The 21393-nt window shown below is 43.1% G+C and overlaps 1 protein-coding gene across 2 annotated transcripts in view; it reads right to left on the reverse strand.

Annotated features, from left to right (window-relative positions):
• Window positions 1–20681, reverse strand: part of TACC2 (transforming acidic coiled-coil containing protein 2) — a 161921-nt gene extending 141240 nt beyond the window's left edge. The window contains exons 1-2 of one of the 2 annotated variants that reach the window (XM_053389000.1): window positions 20566–20681; window positions 4440–4518 (exon numbers count right to left, since the gene is read on the reverse strand). In XM_053389000.1, coding sequence (XP_053244975.1) covers window positions 4440–4472 — 33 coding nt within the window. In that variant the 5' untranslated portion in view covers window positions 4473–4518; window positions 20566–20681. Of the gene's footprint in view, window positions 1–4439; window positions 4519–7896; window positions 8072–20565 lie in introns of those variants that run through there. The other variant, XM_053389001.1, reaches the window with a different exon arrangement.
• Window positions 20682–21393: the final 712 nt, after the last annotated feature.

Here is a 21393-nt window from a genome sequence, read left to right on the forward strand (position 1 = left end):
ACAACTATTTTACTTTTAAAAGACAACTGAAGGCAGCCCTGTTTAGGGACGTTTTTAATGTCTGATGCTGTGTTGTTTTTAAAATTCAGTTGGAAGCCGCCCGGAGTGGCTGGTGAAACCCAGCCAGATGGGTGGGGTATAAATAATATATTATTATTATTATTATTATTATTATTATTATTATTATTATTATGCTGTTATCCAGGATGGCTATCTCCAGTATTGGAGGCAATATTACTTTGGAGCACAAATGGCAGAAGTTCATGGTCTGTTTGTTTCCATAGGCATCTCTTTAGCCATTGCGGAAACATAATGTAGAACCAGATGGGCTCTTGGTCTGATGTTGATATGTTAACACTTCTGCCTATTTATGTTAAGCACATGCATAGTTTCTATGAAAATGGTACAAAAATATATTTTAATATTTTAGTAAACCATGGATTGCAAAGCAACTAGGATTCTATAATTTACTTGAATGACACACTTGTACAGAATAAAGCCCAAAGGATCTAGATACATAGGCAGTTGCCTTATACTGACCATTGCCTTATACAGACCACTGGTCCATGTAGCTCAGTATTGTGTGCACTGACTAGCAGCAAATTTCCAGGGTTTTCTAGGACTGAAACTGAGACTTTTTGCATGATACTGTTGAGCCCCAGCCCATCTGTCTCATGTTCTCCAGTCTTTGGCACAGGAGACAGGTTTTATACTGAGCAAACAAGAGTCTCACAGTGTGGTGGTAAGGAAACCCAAGAACTAAGCCATTTACATGAAATCAAATATGCCCCATTAGATTTTTAAAAATAAATAAATTGTAACTTCGAAATACACAGTTCTCAACACTGCAGAACTTCAGGGATAATCCCAGAGGCAGTAGCTTCCCCAAACATTTGTGTTCATGACCTTTTCGTGTTGTAATAGATTCTTCAAAGAACTTTACACTGTTTATCCTCCAAACAGGTGCAACACAGGCTGTGACAACTTGACCTGCTGCTCAGCAAGCGTAAAGGTCCCAGTCCTGTACATTGCTTCATAGCTAATACTTTGCTGAAGTTGGGACAAATGCAGCAACCACCTTTTATAACATTAGGACAATTTGTATTCATCCCCTCCCCCTCCCCACAGGAGACACTGGGTAAATGGGTAGGTTTTCTGCTTGGAAGAGAATAGGGGAGATTTATGGAACAAACCTCTTCTGCCAATATCTGTTTGTTAGTAGTAAATCTAAAATGAACACTACAGGACATAGGAACAAGGATACAGGTGGGTAGTTTTAGATCTAAAAGTATTACTGTGCCAGTATGCTACAAATCTCAGATAGTTCTCTGCAGCTAAGAAATATGTAACTGATTTCTTCTAAAGCAGGAGTAGGGAAACATTTTCAGCCCAAAGGCCACATTTGCTTCCGAGCAGCCTTCTGGGGGTGATGGGCAGGGTCAGAGGCAAAGGTGAGTGTACCTTTGTATGTGTACCTTGGTACAGTACAGTGGTACCTTGGTACTTAAACGGTTTGGCTCCCAAATAAATCGGCTCCCGAACGCTGCAAACCCAGAAGTAAGTGTTCCTGTTTGTGAACGTTTTTCTGAAGCTGAACGTCCAACGCAGCTTCCACTTGAGTGCAGGAAGCTCCTGCAGCCAATCGGAAGCTGTGCCTTGGTTTTCAAAGAGTTTTGGAAGTCGAACGGACTCCCAGAACAGATTAAGTTCAAGATCCAAGGTACCACTGTAGGTGTCATGGACTGATTGGATGCAGAGAAATAGTGGGAGGAACCAGCTGGGGAACCCCCAAGGGAAGAAGGCTCAAAGCCCAGGGAGTGGTGGTGGGACGACGATGAGTGGTCACTGGGAGAAGAGGGAGAAGACTGGGAGGTGGAGGTGTCGGACGCTGGGGAGGTAACAGGGCTTAGTGAGCAGGGGGAGTCTGTGGCAGAGAGAAGTTTGGAATCAGAGGCAGAAGCTAAGGCTGGGGAAGAAAGGTCATGAGGCAAAGATGAGTCTGGCTGGTGAAGAGGCACAGGTGTCTCCCCTGCCTGCTGTGACAAGCTTCGCTCCTGCTCCCGTCTCCCAGAACCAGAAGAAGCATGAACAGGGCAGATAAGACATTGGCTGCATGCAGATACAGTCTCAGATTGCTTGGGAGAAACCCTGGAGAGGAAGAGACTTAGGCAGCTTTGGAGAGGCAGGAACCTTCAGTCTCAGCAGGGATGAGATGCTGTGCTCATTAGACCTGACCCTCTGCCAAGTCTGTGCAGATCGTGCTTTTGCTAATAAAGAGTTAACTCCAACTTGCACAGTGTGATTTACTGCCAGCTCACTCTTCACAGTAGGACAGGTTCTGTGCATACCACACATTCACACAGCCCTCCCTATCCTCCATCCAGGCAAGCAAAAGGGAAATCAAAGTTCAAGGACACATTTTAACCAGGCAAAAATACTCAAAGAGCTTGTGAAGAAAGGCAGGTGAGGTTTGTGGCCTAGAGGGAGAGGAGGTGGCCTCAGGAGAGTCCCAAGGGCCAAATAGAGGAGACTGGGGAGGTGGGGGCTGCATCTGCCGGGGGGCTGTTCCCCATCCTTGTTCTACAGTCACAGAAACCTAAGATGTAAGAAAAACCTCCAGTTATCAGAGCCAGAATGTTTACACACTCCAAGGTCCATTATTTCATTGACCTTCCTCTTTGTTTCCCTCCCTTCCTGCCTTCCAACATTTCATCCCTTCAGAAAATTCCAGCACTCTGTGTAAACAGCCTTGCAAAGGAAATGCATGTAAATCCAAGAGAACTTTGCAGTTCTCCACAATCACTTGGAAAGTTGGGTTCCAGAAAACACAGAGGGACAGGGCATTGGCACAGGCACAGCATTGCAGGCTCTTCTGTTACTGCTACAGTCAGCTATTGTTGTAACAGAAAAGTGGCTTATGTAACAGCACTGACTTCCAGTAATAAACTCATTGCTGTGTTCTAATTCACATGCAAGAATTTAGTTTCTTCTTCACCCTTCCAGAGGGAGCTCACTGCTATGCAGTGGGAGACGCAGAGGAAACACTTCGCCACCATATGCATGTTTTCCTTTCCTTTAACTGCATCACCTCTCTTGCAGTATCTAAGCAGATGATAGCCAGGGCTTCCGAGCTCTGTGCATTGCACTATGTAAGCCTTACAGCCAGCTGATTGCCAGGGCTTGAGCGGTTTCCACATAAGAGCTATGATTGCTGATGCTTGGAAAAGACAGTGTACAGGGCTTTGCAGGTGATACCCATCAGATTACTGATGTTTCTTGAAAACCCCTTTAGACCAGCCACATTTTTACCATCAGGTGTAGGACAGATAGGAATGGCTTGGTTGGGCAAAACCACCTTGTTGATCAAATGGGGCTGCGGTCTGTGCAACTGCTACAGCAAAGGTCGGAGCTCTGTGGTCTGAATTTGGTTTTCCAGGTCTCTCTGGCTGGCCCTTGGGACTCTCCGTAGGACATTCACCCTTCCCCAGGACACACATCTCACCAGCCCTGATCTACATCCTTCTCAAGTGTTTTTCCTTTGCAGGAATGTGTCCTAAAAATGTGATAATGTTGTGCACTTGCTTGGATGAATAGAGAAATGGTTGGATGGAGAGATGAGTATATACAGAGATGGTGTAAAATCACTTACAGTGATTCATAAATAAGTTTGCAATTAGTGTCAAGTGCATGAATGAATGTCTGTCCAATCACAAACGTCAGACCTGGAGGAAAGGTCCTCCTCTGTGGAACAGGCCACAGTTCACCTTGGCAAGAACTTTTTGTATTACTAGTGCTACTTACCTGTTGCTTCTAAGCATTGTTCTACATTTTGTCACCCATTCTGAAGGTACCAGTGCATTCCCACTCCCATTCTCTGCCATATCTCTTCAAGCCCTTGTTTGTTCTTTGTCTAGCCTTCAGTGCCAGTCCTCCTGGCTTCTTAGCTCTTCTGTCTCTGTGCATGGTACAGCCCAGTCTATTTGAGAGCAGCCTGCCCAAATCAATACCTAATCTCAATTGCAGGTAGGTAGCTGTGTTGGTCTGCCATAATCGAAACAAAATAAAAAAATTTCTTCCAGTAGCACCTTAGAGACCAACTAAGTATGTTATTGGTATGAGCTTTCATGTGCATGTACACTTCTTCAGATCACATCTAATCCAATTGATGGATTGCTTTGCTATAGCTGGCCTTCCTGACTCAGGCTCCTTGCTGGTGTAAATCTCAGATTGCTGCTCTAGGAAACTTCTCCTGCAAATATCAATATCCTCCTCCCTAATAATAATAATGAGGAAGAGAACTTGAAAGGCATGAACAGCACACTGTCTTAACCCAATGTCTAATATGATTCCTACTAATTCAAAGTTTGAGCTTTGAATAACATTGAGTAACATTCCTAAGAAGCTCTGGTTAGTTATCTTGAAAGTATCATCCCACTCACCTGATTTTCCGGACTGCTGTTTTCATTGCCCATTTTGATAAGAAGGTCTCGAAATCACTCGCTACATTAAGAAATCCAGCTGCAAGAAATGAACATCTGTGTAAATACTGTGGGGAAATAACTTTCAAGAAGACAAGCCCCCTGACCCCGCAGTCATGATACCTCCCTGAGCTGTTCCCAGTAAAAATTATTGCCAAGGCTTGCAGTGTGCCCTGCAAAAACAGTTTTAATGACAAGGCTAGATTAAGTATGGAAAGCCTTGTGACAAATCAGATATTTGGAGCCTTAGTTTACTCATTCCCCCCACAGGGTCAGCCCTGCCATTGCAGCATAGTGAAGTGGCCTGTTTCAGGTGGCACTTTGAGCCAGGGCAAATGAAGACTGTGGTCTCTAGACTCCACATATGATGCTCTTGTGCCACATAGGGTTTCCCCAGCACTGAAGTAGCAGCTTCACAAATATTGATAAAAGTATGTGCTCCCTATTGATAATACTACCCCCCTTTCCTCTAGTTTTGCATTTACACATCTGATTTGCTAACTTGTATTTGTCATTCATGCAGAACTAGACCAGATTCTTACACGAATCATTTATGCATCATTCTGAGTCCTAATTTTAGCAAAGTGACACAAGCAAACACTGAGTTACCCAAAGATTACATTAAAACAAAACCCTTGTGTTGCTTTGCTTATGTACATAATCACACACGCACTGCCTGGTCCGCTGATGGTGGTGATGTTGCTTTGTTAATATATGACTTTATTGGGAGTAAGACATGCACTTCTGAGTAGACAAGCACAGGATTGTGCTGTAACACTGTTATTCTAACCAGGACGCGTAAAAAGCATTAGCATGATGAAATTCAATACCCATATGGTATGAGCATATGTCCTATGATGCTTTCTTTTCACCTAATTAGAGCTAATCTCTTAATGTCTACTTTGCACCAATCACTATGCTGCAATGCTTTGAAATATTTAAAAACTCCCCACCTTCGCTTTAGGCTGGAATGCAGAAGCTGGCCACACAATAATCCTGTGCATGTTTTCTCAGGAATAAATCTAATGGAGCTTGTCCCCAAGTAATTATGGATAGAATTGCAACTTTGGCATGGCTATTTAATTTTATTCCAGTGTAAAGGCACAAGGGGTGTTTCTCCCATGCGTTGTACCACTCTCATTCAAAATGGCAAATTTATAGGTATATGCAGTGTACACAGAATTAGGACCCTCTGCAGCTAAGTGCCCCCCCCCGCCGTCAAGTTATGTGTATACATTGTTAGCTAAGAAGATACCTTTGCAACATCAGTACAAACAATGAATTGCCATTGTTGAATTTTAGTGTTTTAGTGTGCTGGGTTGTGTCTATTCTTCATTTCTCCTACTCCCTGATTAAAGTCAGTGGACGCTTATCCATTAGGGTGGGGGTACCAAACCCAGTGCCTATAAAGGCCTTCATTGGTGCCACTGAACCGAACTGAGTATTGTGTTTCTAGCCAATGAAGTCAAAGCTGTGACTATTTGGACACAGGGAAACCGGGATCCCTGGGATCCTAACATGGTGGGATTTTTAATGGTGCAACTGGGGAACTGAGTATTGTGTTTCTAGCCAATGAAGTCAAAGCTGTGACTATTTGGACACTGGGAAACCAGAATTCCTGGGTGGTGGGTGGGTGTGTATCTCTGTGTATGGAGTTGTGATCAACCCACTTACTGCTCTATTTGTTTTGTGCTCATATGGAGCAGTAGTCAGGCAGCTACTTCAGGGGTCAGCAAAATTTTTCAGCAGGGGGCTGGTCCACTGTCCCTCAGACCTTGTGGGGGGCTGGACTATATTTTGGAGGGGGGGGAAATGAACAAATTCCTATGCCCCCAAAATAAGCCAGAGATGCATTTTAAATAAAAGGACACATTCTACTTGTGTAAAAACACGCTGACCATCCGCGGGCTGGATTTAGAAGGCGATTGGGCTGGATCCGGCCCCCAGGCCTTAGTTTGCCTACCCATGAGCTACTTTAATGTGTGTATTGGAGTGGGAGAAAGCACAGGAATTGCCTGTCACTAATTATGAGGTTTTTTTAAAAAAAATGGCAGTGGGTGAGTTGAAAGAACTACAATAATAATTACCTATCCCATTACTGTTGTTTTTGTTTTGCTGCCTGCTGGCATGTGGAGCAGGCAGCTACTTGAGAGGGGCCTCAGTTGAATATGATGGTGAGGTGGAAATGGCAAACTTTTCTAGTTTCTACTGCATGCCTTAGAGCAGGGGGTGCTCTGGAACTTGGGGTGTGGGTGGGGTGGGGTGGGAGAGAGAGACCAATACAGAGGCATCATCACATCCTTTCCCCTTATTGTCCCCAAGTTGGGGGTGGCAGCAGCGTAGAGGCATTATCATTATCACCTTTCCCTTCATTTTCCCCAAGTTGTTGGGGTGGCAGTTTGGGGAAAGATCCCAGTGCAGAGGCACTGTCATTATTATGGTCATATTTTCCTAGACTGCTTCAGGTTGTTTGCAGGTGGGGCAGTGCAGAAGCTTTATCACCATAATAATTAGCATCATAATTAGTAACATGGTTTTTTTCTGGGTGGGGGCACTCATTCCACAGGCATTGTCATTATCATCAACTTTCCCTCCTACCAAGCGAACAGCTTGGATAGTTTCCAAGTTGTCTGGGAGAGGGGAGCACAGAAATATTGCTATCCTTTCCTCACACACCCTCTCATTTTGAAGCATTTGCATTCATTTAGGTGAAGAAATAGGATCACACACACACACACAACAAAAAAGGGTCAAACACAGGGCCACACAGACCATAAAGTCATCACTGCTCATACAACTTTTACTTAAGCACAATACCCCCCATCATTCCTCCTCTAGAGCTGTTCGGTTCACATGGGTCTCTCCCAGCAACAACACCCCCCTTTCTCTGGTTCCACCACTGGAATTCTTAACTCAAGAAAAAGGTAGACCCCAGAGACAATATGAGGCAGCCGACCCGCCACACCACACCACACCACACCATGTGAATGCTTTACCTAGCTATGTAATTCCTCCTCATACGCCATTCATGATGAACATCTCAGTATAAACCGTCACTGAAAATATCTCTGACCAAACATAAATATATTGTTTCACTATTCTCTTAATTAAAACACAATTCTCTTCACTGAGAGATTACAAGATTTTGCATTACCCACTAGGATCAGGTCTCACAAATAAGTGACATTTGCATATTGATTTTTTAAAGAAATAACAAAACCCAACCAGTAAATTTCATTTGTGTTTTCCATTGTTACTCCTAGATAACATACTTTTAAAGCCTGCTGTTTTAAAATACAGCTTCAGCTCAACTGTATTTTAGAATATAGTGCTCATGTAAACCTTGTCCCGTGAGAAACTTACTCTTTGTTGTGAGAAACAAAAAGACTTAATAGGAAGAAATTCTTAGCACACTTACGTTCCAGGATAATTGTTTTAGTTGTCCCTCTGACCCCCCTTCTGGCACTTCAGCAAATGTCTTTGGCAGCTCACGCTTTCCAGCTGCACACCTCACCAGTCTCCACCTTTGTTTTCCTCCTCTGCCTTCCTCTCCTCCGAATCACATGAATCTGTCTCTCTTTTAAATGACCCACCTTGAATTAAGCATAACCAGTTGAACAAATAACTTTGACTCCACCCCAGGTACAGAGCAGAACCAGTCAGTTCCCCACACTCACTCGGTAAGTGCTACTTAAGAGGGAGAGACAGATCCCCGAGGATATGGAGTTGAAGACAGACATCGCAGCATATATCAGAACATGGAAAATTTGGTTACCTTCCTCTGCTTTCCCATCTCATTTAGAGGGCCAAGGCACATATGACCTGTGGGCTCTTTGTGGGTATCACCACACACACACACACACACACACACACACTGCAACATCCACAAACACTTTATTACCATCTCAGGACTCTCAGCTTACATTTTAAAATACTGCATAAGGAAAACATAAGGGAAACTTTTTTGTTTATTATGTAAATATTTTCATAGCATCCTTCATAAAAAATGGATTTAAGGGCAGATAGGTAGGGCAGACGCGGGTGGCGCTGTGGTCTAAACCACAGAGCCTAGGGCTTGCCGATCAGAAGGTCAGCGGTTTGAATCCCTGTGATGGGGTGAGCTCCCATTGCTCGGTCCTTCTCCTGCCCACCTAGCAGTTTGAAAGCATGCCAGTGCAAGTAGATAAATAGGTACCGCTCTGGCGGGAAGGTAAACAGCGCTTCCATGCGCTGCTCTGGTTCACCAGAAGTGGCTTAGTCATGCTGGCCACATGACCGGGAAGCCGTAAGCCGGCTCCATCGGCCAGTAAATCGAGATGAGCGCCGCAACCTCAGAGTCATCCGCGACTGGACCTAATGGTAAGGGGTCCCTTTACCTTTTTAGGTAGGTAGGTAGATGATGGATAGATAGATAATACCCCACCCATCTGACTGGGTTGCCCCAGCCATCACTTTGGTTGTATCCACTGCTGTCACTTTGCCTATATCCCTCATGTTCTTGCAGCAACAGACAGCATTGGACATAGCCCTGGAGAAACTAACACTTCTATCACATCAAAATGTCTACAGTGAATAATGCACAGCCCACACATCTGAAATACTGCTTATTACGGCATGTGGGGTACAGAGGCAGGCAACAGGACTAGGACCAGCTGCCTCAGATACTGCTGCATTGGGGGATTTACATATCAGTAACCTGCCAGTTTTAGGAGGACATGAACTACCCTCCAACAGGCATGGTTGAAGGGCAAGTACAAGTGAGGAAGCAGAACTGGGAGTGAACCAAACCCCATCAGGTTGAGCTTCAGCTGCCAGGCAACTGTGAAGTCAAGCCTCACCATGTGAAACACAGGCAGTAAAATAAGTGGGAACCCTAATGTTGCTTCAGATGGGCAGGTACATAAGATCAGGAATGAATTTGTGTGTATGTGTTAATGAATTCAGAGTTTCCCTTTGGCCTGTTTGTTTTCCCTGCTATCTTCAGAGAGCTTTGCTGCTGTCAACTGCCGACATGACCGTCTGTGCTGGGAATAATTTCCCAGTGATTCATATTTGATAGGTGGAGTCGCACAGACAGAAACTCTTTGAAATGAGGTGATGCAAGAAGCATGGCACCTGTTTATGCTCTGAGTTAATAGTTATTATTAACCCTTAATGTCAGCTCCAATGACTACAAGAGATTGCTTGACAGAGCCTGCTTGCATAAAACTACCAACTCCTAGGCAGACTTCAAGGTCTAGTGCTTAACATAATTCTGCACAGTGCTGTGGCATGTTAGCACAATATATTGTATATTCAGCCTGTTTCTATACAAATTTAGACACACCCAAACCCACTGAAATCATCAGGTTCAGGAGATGCACCAAACCCTGTGCCGAATTGTTGCCTAAACAGGAGTTCAGGCCCAAGGATTATTACCTTGTTTGCACCAGTATTCTGGGCAACTTGTATGTACACAGCAGAGCTATACTGCTGACAGTGCTTTTAAGGAGACTCTGTGACAGCAACTGCTCCAGAAATGGTAGCACAAAACCTAGAAACAAAACAGCAAGTATCTCATAGAAAGAGCACCTGCCTTCCTGAGTGGGATATTGTAGAAACTGTCTATATGGGTTTCCGGAGGGATGGACATGTCAGCCTCTTGCAGCAAAATGGTGAAGGGTCTTAAAGATTAACATAATTATTATGGCCGATGCTTTCATGGACAACAATCCTCTTCATCAAGTGCACAGAGTGTTATCCCAAGTTGCAGCTGTGGCTGTTGTATTTACACAGCTGGAAGAGGGAGTGTTACAAAATCCAATTTCCCTATTTGCAGTCTGAAGTGGTTCAGTTCACTCTGCTATCACACAACTCTGCCAGTTTATATCCCCCTCATTTTGATGTATGTGTTGACCATGCATATGACAGTATATAGCTCTCTCTCAAATAATCTGCAGGGCTTTTTATAGTTTACTTGGAGCCTACTATCCGGGCTGCAACTTCTATATAAAAGGCCCATGTGGTTGCCCCATTTAAAATGATCTTCCAAGCACAGTGGGAGCCTCTCTGAAAAAAGTGGTTCCCATGCAGCTCAGGTAACCTGTAAAGGACTTAGCTCCTCCTGCCACTTCCGTGGGGAAGACCCATAAAATTGGCTCCACCATGTGGATGAGTCATTCAGATGTTTCCCCACCTCCATCATGGATCTGCAGTCGGACAAGAAACTCCTAAGTCACATGGAGAATACTTAAAGGGCATCTCAATCAGAGATAGCTGTTGGAGGCTGTTCTTTTGAGTGTAAACAAGCAGTCAGTGACTCACACATAAAGATCTGTTTTCCAAACAGCTGCAGGACCATCCCTGTCATCAGACAGAGTAAAGCAGCTGCCTCGGGCAGCAGATACTGAGGGACAGGTGGGGAGGTATTAGAGAACAGAGCTGTGTGCACCATGTGCTCTCTAAGCTAGCTTGTTGTCCTCAGGTGCAGAGGAGGATGGTGTCATTGTCGATGCACAATCCAACAGTGCTAATCTGGTTGGCTTCTCTATGTAGAATGGAGAGATTGCCAGCTTGCCCTTCCCTTCATACAGCAAAATGTATTGGGCCAGCCTTGAACAGTAGTTATGTCAGTACGTTTGCAGCCGTGAAAAGCAAGAGTAGAGCAACTTGTGTTTCTCTCCAAGTATCATTGGACTCCAACTCCCATCGGTCCCAGCCAGCATAGCCAGTGGTTGGGGATGATGGAAGTTGGAGTCCAGGCTTACTTAAAATAATGAAAGAAATAAAGTAAAAAGGTGGCACTAATTAGTTTCTGGGTCTATTTTTACACAAGCATCTATTTTCTCTTGATTGTTGTAGTACAACTCCAGTAAGCCTAAGCAGGAAAAGACTCCCCCTGGAAGGAACACGAAGTCACTTAATAAACAAAGTGTCTCAGTTGCATTGCAACCTAGTAATTAAGGCCAGTTGCTAAACCATATTATCATGCTTTCTAACTGGATCATGAGGCTATGGAAGGGAGCTCCAGCAGGTCCTTCTGCTTGGCTGTTGAGAAGGGAATGAACAAAACCAGCTTCTGTTGCCCCAGATGGCATAATCCCTCAATGCTTCAAACAAACAGCCATCCTAATCTGCTTCTCCTAATGAGAGAGCTAAAGTTGTGCAACACATGTGCTTTGCCAGCCTGGCTCTGGCACTATTTATACCTGATGTGATCATTTTCCAGTCACTAAAACAAACCCCCAACAGCGTGAGGCGATCTGTTTTCAGGATCTAGGGACACTTATATTTAAAGGTGCTTGTGCAATACCCAGTGAGACTGCACTACACTTGCAAACACTTTGGGGAACTTGAAGACCAGATGGCCAAGATGTAGCTTTGCATTTTGTCGCAGAAGGGTAGGACTCATATCTTGTAAATATCACTGGCAATAAGGTTCTAAGTTTTTTAAACAGGAGCTGTGAGCTTAGACCTTCTCCTTAGAAAATCTGCTCTGTAAAATTTGACATCTCAGTAATCGTGCTGTCTGCCCAATGTGGGTGCCCTGGACTTTGGCTGACTCTGGCTTGTCTTTAAGATGTGCCTCCACTTATGCTCAGCCTGTACCTTTGTAAATACATTCAACTGTTAAAGGGGGGGGGCATATGCCTCTGGTGACCTCCTTTCAAAGAAAAACAGAAGCCAGGTAACTGCTGTGCCCCAGAATTTCTTGCTTATCAGAGACATGGGGTGAGTGTGAGAGTATATTATTTCCAGATGCTGTATCCTATGGCTCTCACATCCACATTAGATGTGCTGCTTTTAGATCCGAAGGAGATCGTGCTGTTCTCCCTCCTGCTTTCTTCACCTGCCTTCTCACGCCCAAGCAGAAGCTCATCTCTAACTTGAAATGACCTCATTAGGGTGGGTAGGTTCAGGGGTGGACTTTGGTAATTTGGCACCCTGAGGACAAAATTTGGCACGCCCCTTCCAAATATTTATTATTTTCACAATAATCCTTTTTGGTACGTTTACCTGTATATTTACCCATATAAATACAGTTTGTTTGTTGTTACTACTACTACTATGACTATCACTATTTTGCACCACCTCGACTTGGCTCCCTATGCAGGGGAACTGCCCTAAATCCAGCGCTAGGTGGGTGTCTTAAAACTGGAACAAATTAATCATGTACTTTCTTTGCGCTACTTCAGTATCAGACTGGCATGTCTCTGAATACTAGTGTCTGAGGGTTACAAGCAGGTGAGAACTATTGGACTCATTTAACTACTGCCTTCCAGATATGCGTCAGGGTGATGTACAAAATGCAACACAAATCTATGGAAACAGTTAAAAAAACAACACAGAAAGTAACCACAAATATATTTAAAAACAATACCAAGTGCACCCGTGGCGGAGATCTGAATGGGAAGCATCCAGATTTGGGAAGCGTGTCACATCCAGTTGATGGTTTCCCATAGGTATCTGGTGAGCCCGCCTTGAGAACACAAAACTGGACTCAATAGGCCTTTCCAGCAACACTCACCTAAGGTGCATTGTAAAATTTTATGTCTTGGCAGGAATTGCTGCAACTCCCGTCTGCAAGTTACCGTTCAGAATGTCCAGGAATATTTCCTCCCAATAACATATACTCTTCTGGAGAGGAACTGGTATTCGGGAATACAGAAACCCTATCCCCCAGACCTCACTGTTTTGATCTGGAGGAGAGCCAAAGGTTGGCCAGACTCATCGGCTCTGATCCTAAAAATATCCACACACGTAGAACCCCAATTTGCAACTAAGACTTGGAGTCTCTAACTGTTTGCAGAGCTGAGGCCAATCTATGCATAATCCTGGGACAAGGGTAGGGGTTTCGGTGTTGTGTTGTTGCTCACAGAAAAGATTAATATGAAAGAAAACAACCCACGGTTTCTTCAGTCTAGGTTTTTTTTTGGGGGGTGTAGTAGATATACTCACACAGTGTACACCTAAAAGCCTCATGCACCCCCAAGCTGAGTGCACACTAGTGTTACACATGTATAGCACAAGCTAATTGTAGTTGGGCTGGAATCATGGTTATAGTGCATTGTACATAGAAACTAAAACCAAACACCCGTGTAGACTGTCTTGTGCTGCAGTGTTCATTTTTTACACAGTTCCCTTTCTATGTGCTTGGCTCCTCCAGACTGGTGTTTGTTTGTTGCATATTTTGCAGACACTTCCGGGTCAAGTGGCCAGCGTGACAAAGCTGCATCTGGCGAGCCAGCGCAGCACACAGAAACGCCGTTTACCTTCCCGCCAGTAAGCGGTCCCTATTTATCTACTTGCACCCGGGGGTGCTTTCGAACTGCTAGGTTGGCAGGCGCTGGGACCGAGCAGCGGGCGCGCACCCCGCCGTGGGGATTCGAACCGCCGACCTTTCGATCGGCAAGCCCTAGGCGCTGAGGCTTTTACCCACAGCGCCACCCGCGTCCCTATCTACCTTTCTGTAGATATCATCAAATGAATGGGACAGGCCTTCATATTTTCCTGACTAGAAATGCTAAGACAGCAACTGCCTGGCAGTTCTGAATAAGATTCTCCAAATCTCCTTGGGCTACATGCATCTGCCATGATACTCTCCCACTTGCCCCTTCCCGTCAGCATTGCAAACAAATCTGTAGTGCTAAAAGAGTGAAGCCTGGTGCATTGCAGTTTTGGGGCTAACTGGAAAGCTCCCATTTCCAAACTTCAAGGCCCCGTGTGCAGTATGCTACATGGTCTATGTGCCACCACAATCTAGATGCTTCTGTTGTGTCTGCTGAGACAGCTGGTGTAAAGCAGGAGACGCTGGACATAACAAAAAAATACCTGGTGCAACTTTGTATTGCTTTATGCTTTTTTTGAAAAGCTTGCAGCCCCCCCCCCCCTTTTTTTTTTGAAGTGGCTGATTTTATATTTACATCAACAGAATTGTTGAGTGCTGCTGTGGTCAGAATGCCATCTGTGAGCCACTGGATGTATTTCGTCTTTAATAACATTGCAAACTAAGTTTAGCCAATTTTGAAGCTGATTTGAATGGAACATGAATTTTCCTTGACATTGGAAATATCACCATGATTACCTCTCCCTTCAATAAACAAGGATTCTTGTCCTTTTCAAATAACTCAAGCTTTTGACAAAAACAAATGTTGACCACAGGTTTCATACAACTTTAACTTAATGGTGGATTTTGGCTCAGCACAACTGCGTAATATTCCAGATCTGTGGGTAACAGTGACTAGTCTAATAAAGAAAGTGGTTAAATGTAGTCATCAGCCTGTGAGTTGGGAAGGACTTGGAAACAGTGAGCGATAAACCAGTCGGGATGTTTTGCAGACAGCTTTTTCCAATACATTTTTCCTTTTCTATAATATTTGCCTCGCATAATAAGATAACTCAAACCATCTGCACTGACTACTTCACGTCCACTGATTTGCAACTGTTCCAGTTACATTATTCCCCAGTGTGCACTTCATGCTACAAAAATGGCTGCAGTTCCCCATTCGATCTATGCTGTAATGAGGGATGAATCTACACAAGCATGCATACCACTTGGCCACTGCAATGACAAGTTTGTGTGTATATAAAACCTTGCAAACTATTATGGAATCAGTTTTGATGAAGCGGGTATTAAAATGTTTTAAGGAAACCTTTTAAAAATACGACATGCCCTTTTAAAAATATGACATGCCCAGTTTACTGACACCAATGCCCTACCTCTGTATTCAAGGTATATACAGTGGTACCTCGGGTTAAGTACTTAATTCGTTCCAGAGGTCCGTTCTTAACCTGAAACTGTTCTTAACCTGAAGCACCACTTTAGCTAATGGAGACTCCTGCTGCTGCTGCGCCGCAGGAGCATGATTTCTGTCATCATCCTGAAGCAAAGTTCTTAACCCAAGATACTATTTCTGGGTTAGTGGAGTCTGTAACCTGAAGCGTCTGTAACCCGAGGTACTACTGTATACATTTTTAGTTTAAAGGGGAGGCAGGAATATACATAAAAGCTCCACCCTTTTCCAACATCCCAGTGTATGCCAGCTCCATGGCAGATGTCCTACATTCAGTGCCAAGGTCTGCACTTGAATGCCTTCCCCAGATTAGGAACCCTGGGGAAGTTTAGGGAAGGGCCACAACTCAGTGGAAGAGCATCCATATTACATGCAGAAGGTCCCAGATTCATTCTCCAGCATCTCCAGGCAGGGCTGAGAAAGATTCCCATCTAAAGCCCTGCCAGTCAGTGTAGACAATATTGAACTGGACAGTCCAATGGTCTGACTCATGATATCGCAGCTTCTTATGCTAGCTTTCCAATTGGAGGGAAGCATTCAGTTGAACGTGGTTACCCTAAACGCTCAGAAGACAAACGTGAAGCCAACATACTCAGGACTTGCATACCATCTCCCTCCTCTCTTCAAGTCCACATGTGTTTCTCCAAATACATGAATGTATACAGAAGTCAGAACAGGTTTCACCACAGCTTGCAGACAACAACTGGGTGCAATAAGTTCCTGTTGAAAGAGAAACTCATTCGCCACTGGAGATAACATATGCAGAGCTGGACATGTTGTTTTATTTGGTTTCCCATGCAGCAACCTGTTCCAGATACTTACAAAAAACAACAACTGTGTGCATGCAGCTTTTATATTGGCTCCCTTCCCATGTTCCTAAACTGGGGTGCTCAAGTCTTGTAGACAACATAGGATAAAATCTTGATTTCTGTTTCCCATTGTACCTCAACCCAAAACCTGAGCGAGGCAAATGTGCTTGTCGAGTCCTAACATGCACCATGCAGTATGAAAAATTTAATTAGTCCAAGAATGTGCTTGTGTGATGTTTCAGACCTGCTGAGCGGTGCGCTTGTAAACGTGCCATGATGCCTAATGTTCTTTTTTCTCAAAGCGGCAGAGCTCAGCATGCAAATTCCAAAAAGAAAGAAAAGGGAGCTTGTCATTCATGTATAGCTTCAGTACAAAGCTTTACAGCAGTGGGTGTGTTCATCGCCTCAACTCTGCTCTGATTCCACCTTGGAATTAGCTCTTTCATGACAAAAACAAAAACAAAACCTAAATAAAACAAACCATAACATCCCATGATTTGGGCATCCAGTCCTTATGACTAGGAGAAAATGGACATCTTAAGTTCCTTGTCCAATTGACTATTTAGGCGCTAGTAGCAAGCAAAATACTGTAGTACATTTCTGTGATGGTGTTGAAATCTAGGCCTCCGATTCGAACTCCATTAAAACTTTAGTTTTGAAAACTTTGCAGAATATTTTTTTCAGATGCTATTCTCTCTACCATCAGGAATATCAGCAGCTCTTCTTTGTAAAGAATCCAGGTGGCCAACAATTAAGGCAAGAACAGATTGTGCTCAGTTAAAGTATATTAAAAGAATTTCTACTAAGCCAATTGAGCATTTTCCTGTGCTGTGCTATATGGAATTGGATCATAACCAGCTCTGGAAAGCAGCTTGTCAGGATGCTTTAGACAAGTATTATTTTCCAGAACTGTGGTCTGCATTGACCAAAAAGAAGTGTCAAATAAATGATTGGCTCTTCTGGATAGAATCCAGAAGGGACCTGCAACCAATGAGAAATGCCCAATTTCCCCCTTGGTATTCACTCCTGAGAACAGAGCATTCTACAGCAAATTATCTGGCCAAACTCTCACCAATTTCCTTAAGAAATGCCTTTATTTAACTGTGTTTCCAAGTGAGGCCCACTGTAGTCTTGGATGGCTGCTGTTACAAGGTCCCATACGCAGACAGACTTTGTATTTGTGGCCAACCTCAGGTGGAAGACATTACTCATTATCTGTTAGCCTGCCACTTATATACCCAAGAGATTGCTTTCTGAAACCTTTGTTCACAGAAACGCATAGGTACACTATAAATGGTTTGATTTCTTTTAAATGACTATAATAGCTTTGTAAGGGACGCGGGTGGCGCTGTGGGTAAAAGCCTCAGCGCCTAGGGCTTGCCGATCGAAAGGTCGGCGGTTCGAATCCCCGCGGCGGGGTGCGCTCCCGTTGTTCAGTCCCAGCGCCTGCCAACCTAGCAGTTCGAAAGCACCCCCGGGTGCAAGTAGATAAATAGGGACCGCTTACTAGCGGGAAGGTAAACGGCGTTTCCATGTGCGGCTCTGGCTTGCCAGAGCAGCAATGTCACGCTGGCCACGTGACCCGGAAGTGTCTCTGGACAGCGCTGGCCCTCGGCCTCTTAAGTGAGATGGGCGCACAACCCCAGAGTCTGTCAAGACTGGCCCGTACGGGCAGGGGTACCTTTACCTTTACCTTAATAGCTTTGTAACACAGTAGCCCTCTGTCCACTGGCTGCAAAAAAAAAAACAACAACTAAAAAGGAAAAAGGAGTTGGATAAAATTGCAACAAACTGTTTTGGTAATTCAGAGGCTTAATCTGAAATCAGGCTAGACTTAAGCTTGTTGGTGTCTCTGGTATCTTCTCTCTCTTTCATCATGGATGTTGGCTTATTTTTTTGATGTATATTCTGTATTATTTTATTAATACTATTGTTACAAGTTTGTCATGGCTAGAACAATAAACATATGAACTTGTTACTTGTTAATTTAAAATTTTAGTTACAGAATGGTTGTAGTAAATACTTTGCAATACCAAACATTTGAAGTCCTTCTCAGCTGCACACTTCAAAACTGTTTTCACATTTAATCCAGTTCAAAGTTCTGTTTAAACTGGTTGCTATGCAATTCATCGACCTAAGAAGAGCCCTGCTGGATCAAACCAAAGGCCCATCTAGTCTAGAATTGTCTTCCTGCATTGGTCCAACCAGAAGGGGGGATGGAATGGAGTGTGCTGTAAAAGGGCATGTCTGTCTGTCAACCTGAACATTCAACACAGCAACAATTCATTGAAGTTCCCACTTGTTTGCTGTTATTGTTAAGTATAATGTATCTCATCCTTCAAACACACACACACACACACAGAGAGAGAGGGGGGGGTAACTGATCCAGGCTCAAATCCTGCCCCCCCCTCCAATCAGCTACGAAGCCCACTAGGTGGTCCCAAACCAGTCAATTATCTCTCAGCTCAACCCTACCTCACAAGGTTGTTGTGAGGATAAAATGAGGCAGAGGGGAAGAGAAGCATGCAGGTCTTAAATAGAAATACTTGCAAAATAATAGTTAGGCTAAGGATCTGAATATGTGAAATTTAAGTTAAGTTTAAAGTTAAGATGAAAAGAGATAAAGATGTTAAGAGGATTAAGTAAATTTTATGAGATATTATTTTGGAAAACCGTTACAATGATACATAATGAAATTCAGTCAGGGGAATTTGAGGAAGTCATTTAACTTTATTAATATTGGGTCAAGTTCAGTTATGATCTGTGTTTGTTTGTCTAAAAATGAGGAAAACTAATAAAAATTTTTGGGGAAAAAGAGAAGCATGCAGGTCAACTTATTTTTGTTGTTGTTATTTATGAGATTTATATACCATCCTTCATCCGAGGATCACATGGCAGTTCACATTATATAATAATAATAATAATAATAATAATAATAATAATAATAATAATAATTATAATTACAAACAATACCCCCACAACTTAAAATGCGATAGATTGTTTAATTAGTAAAAGGCCTGGGTGAAGAGGGAAGTTTTCACCTGGCACCTAAAGATATGTGATGAACTTAAATTCCTTGGAAGAAAGGGGGACAGGAATATGAATATACTAAAACTGGACCAAACATTTTATTTCAGGCACCCCCGACCTTCGGCCCTCCAGATGTTTTGGGACTACAACTCCCATCACCCCTGACCACTGGTCCTGTTAGCTAGGGATGATGGGAGTTGTAGTCCCAAAACATCTGGGGGGCCAAGTTTGCTGATGCCTGTTTTATTTCTTATAGATGCTCAGTATATATACCATATATACACAAGTAGTTCTAATAGCTTATGCTATTATAATTTGCTTTAAATCAAAATATAAATGTAAGTTGCTTAAAGGTTTCATTACGGTCAAGAGGTATATGATTCAATGACTTGAAAACAGACTCTGTATGCTCTTTTGGTACCCAATAAAATCATAATAAAAGCATAATCTATAAAAACATGTTTTAAATAAATAAATATTTATGTTGGGTGCAATGGGTCAGTGCACCTGGGGTCAGAATCACCTTCCCCTACCACCCCTTTAAAGAACAGAAACAGATCACAGATGCTGAAATTCTGCCCCTGCATGTATATGTGGAGGTATCTTGTAATGTGTCAGATATTTTTAATCAAGTCATTCAGGTGAGAAAGGTGATGAAAAGAACAGCCTTCACCAATCTGGCAACCTTCAGATGTTTTGGACTACAATTCCCACCAACCACAGCCAGCTGGAGCTAGGGCTGATGGGAGTTGTGGTCCAAAACATATGGCAAGCCACCAGGCTGGTATAATATAAGGAGGCTTGAATAATTGAAAGCAGCAAATACCATCCCCTGCATTCCTTTTTATACCTGAAATGTATGATAAATAAAATCAATGTATTGCATAAACGTGGTAAAACAATTAAATAAATGCCAGCAAGCAGCATTTTCAAAGTTATGACAGCCTAGAATAAACATCTATGAAAAGTACACCTTTGAATGTTAATCTGCATCATTTAATCTCAAATTGGCATTCCAATTCCTGCTTCAAAATTCTGAATGCGTTTCCAGGCAGTCACTATTTTGGAGTGTGATTCAACAGTATGTCGGCAAATTCAGGTATATGGAGCCGTTGGGGCTCTTGCTCAATAAACTTGCTTCCTCAAAAGAACGGACCTTTTGCAATAAGGCAAACAGTGGATAAATGCACTGGAAAGTGTAGAATGAAACTTGCTTTGACATAGCCTCTCCACAAACAAATAAGAATGAATGCTCAATAAACACCAGAAGCACCTTTACACATACAACTTCAGGCTGTAATGCTGAAAAAGGAAAATCTCTTCACAACTTTCCAAGCTGAAGGTTATAAACCATTTCTGTAAGGAGGAAAGGAAATGTTTTTCTGTAATACTCTGCAAAAGCCTAGCTAACAAAATTATCCTAAGCTTTCTGTTGTCAAAAAGGATTTACAGAAGTGTGATTTAGGATTTACTTACCTCGTTTTCCTCCAATCAAAAAGCAAAAACGGTGCCCCTGATCTGACAACGTCCTTCACTCCCTGCCTTTTCCTCCTGTGTGTGTGGATCCCTTTCCCCCTGGATCACATGAAAGTGTTCTATTAATGTGAATTGGCTTAGGTTTGAGAACACTATGCTGGATAGCCGTGAAGTGTAAGGAATCTGACCCCGGGAGCTCAAAGCTACAACACGTCAGTTCTCTGCAGGAATCCCCCGTTACTGGATGGGAAAATAGCATAAAAGGAAATGCACTCCACATGAACACACCCTCCCAGGTGCTGTAAACTATGGTAAATGCAGAATGTTTTATTCTTTGGTTTATTACTAAATGCAATATTTATATATTATGCCAGTACAGCCCTTTGGGATTTTAACTCTGTGTATTTTTGGTTTCAACTTTAAAACACACATACTTAGACGCATAATACCTCTCTGCTTGCTCACCGGATAAAATTAGGACCAGGCTCGAATTGAAGCCCACACAGAAACCTGAAGGCTCAGATCCTAGCTGAGAGCAAAGTCCCACTGAATGGGACTTATTTAAAAATTTACATGCACAGGATTTGGCTGGGGTCCTGTCCAGCCCTGCCCCCACATTCTCTTCTACAGGAGGATCAGCAAATGCAATTCCTAAATGATTAACAGCACTACTATTTCAACACTACTTTTTCCCCCCAGAGAAGGCATTACGCTAAAATAAAAACAAAAGGTAGAAGCCTTATTTATTTATTTATTTATTTATTTATTTATTTATTTATTTATTTATTTGCGAGGACTGGTGTAGCCTGTGTAGAGTCTAGCTTCCCA

Source organism: Podarcis raffonei, chromosome 5 (genome assembly GCF_027172205.1).
Source record: "Podarcis raffonei isolate rPodRaf1 chromosome 5, rPodRaf1.pri, whole genome shotgun sequence".
NCBI lineage: Eukaryota > Metazoa > Chordata > Lepidosauria > Squamata > Lacertidae > Podarcis > Podarcis raffonei.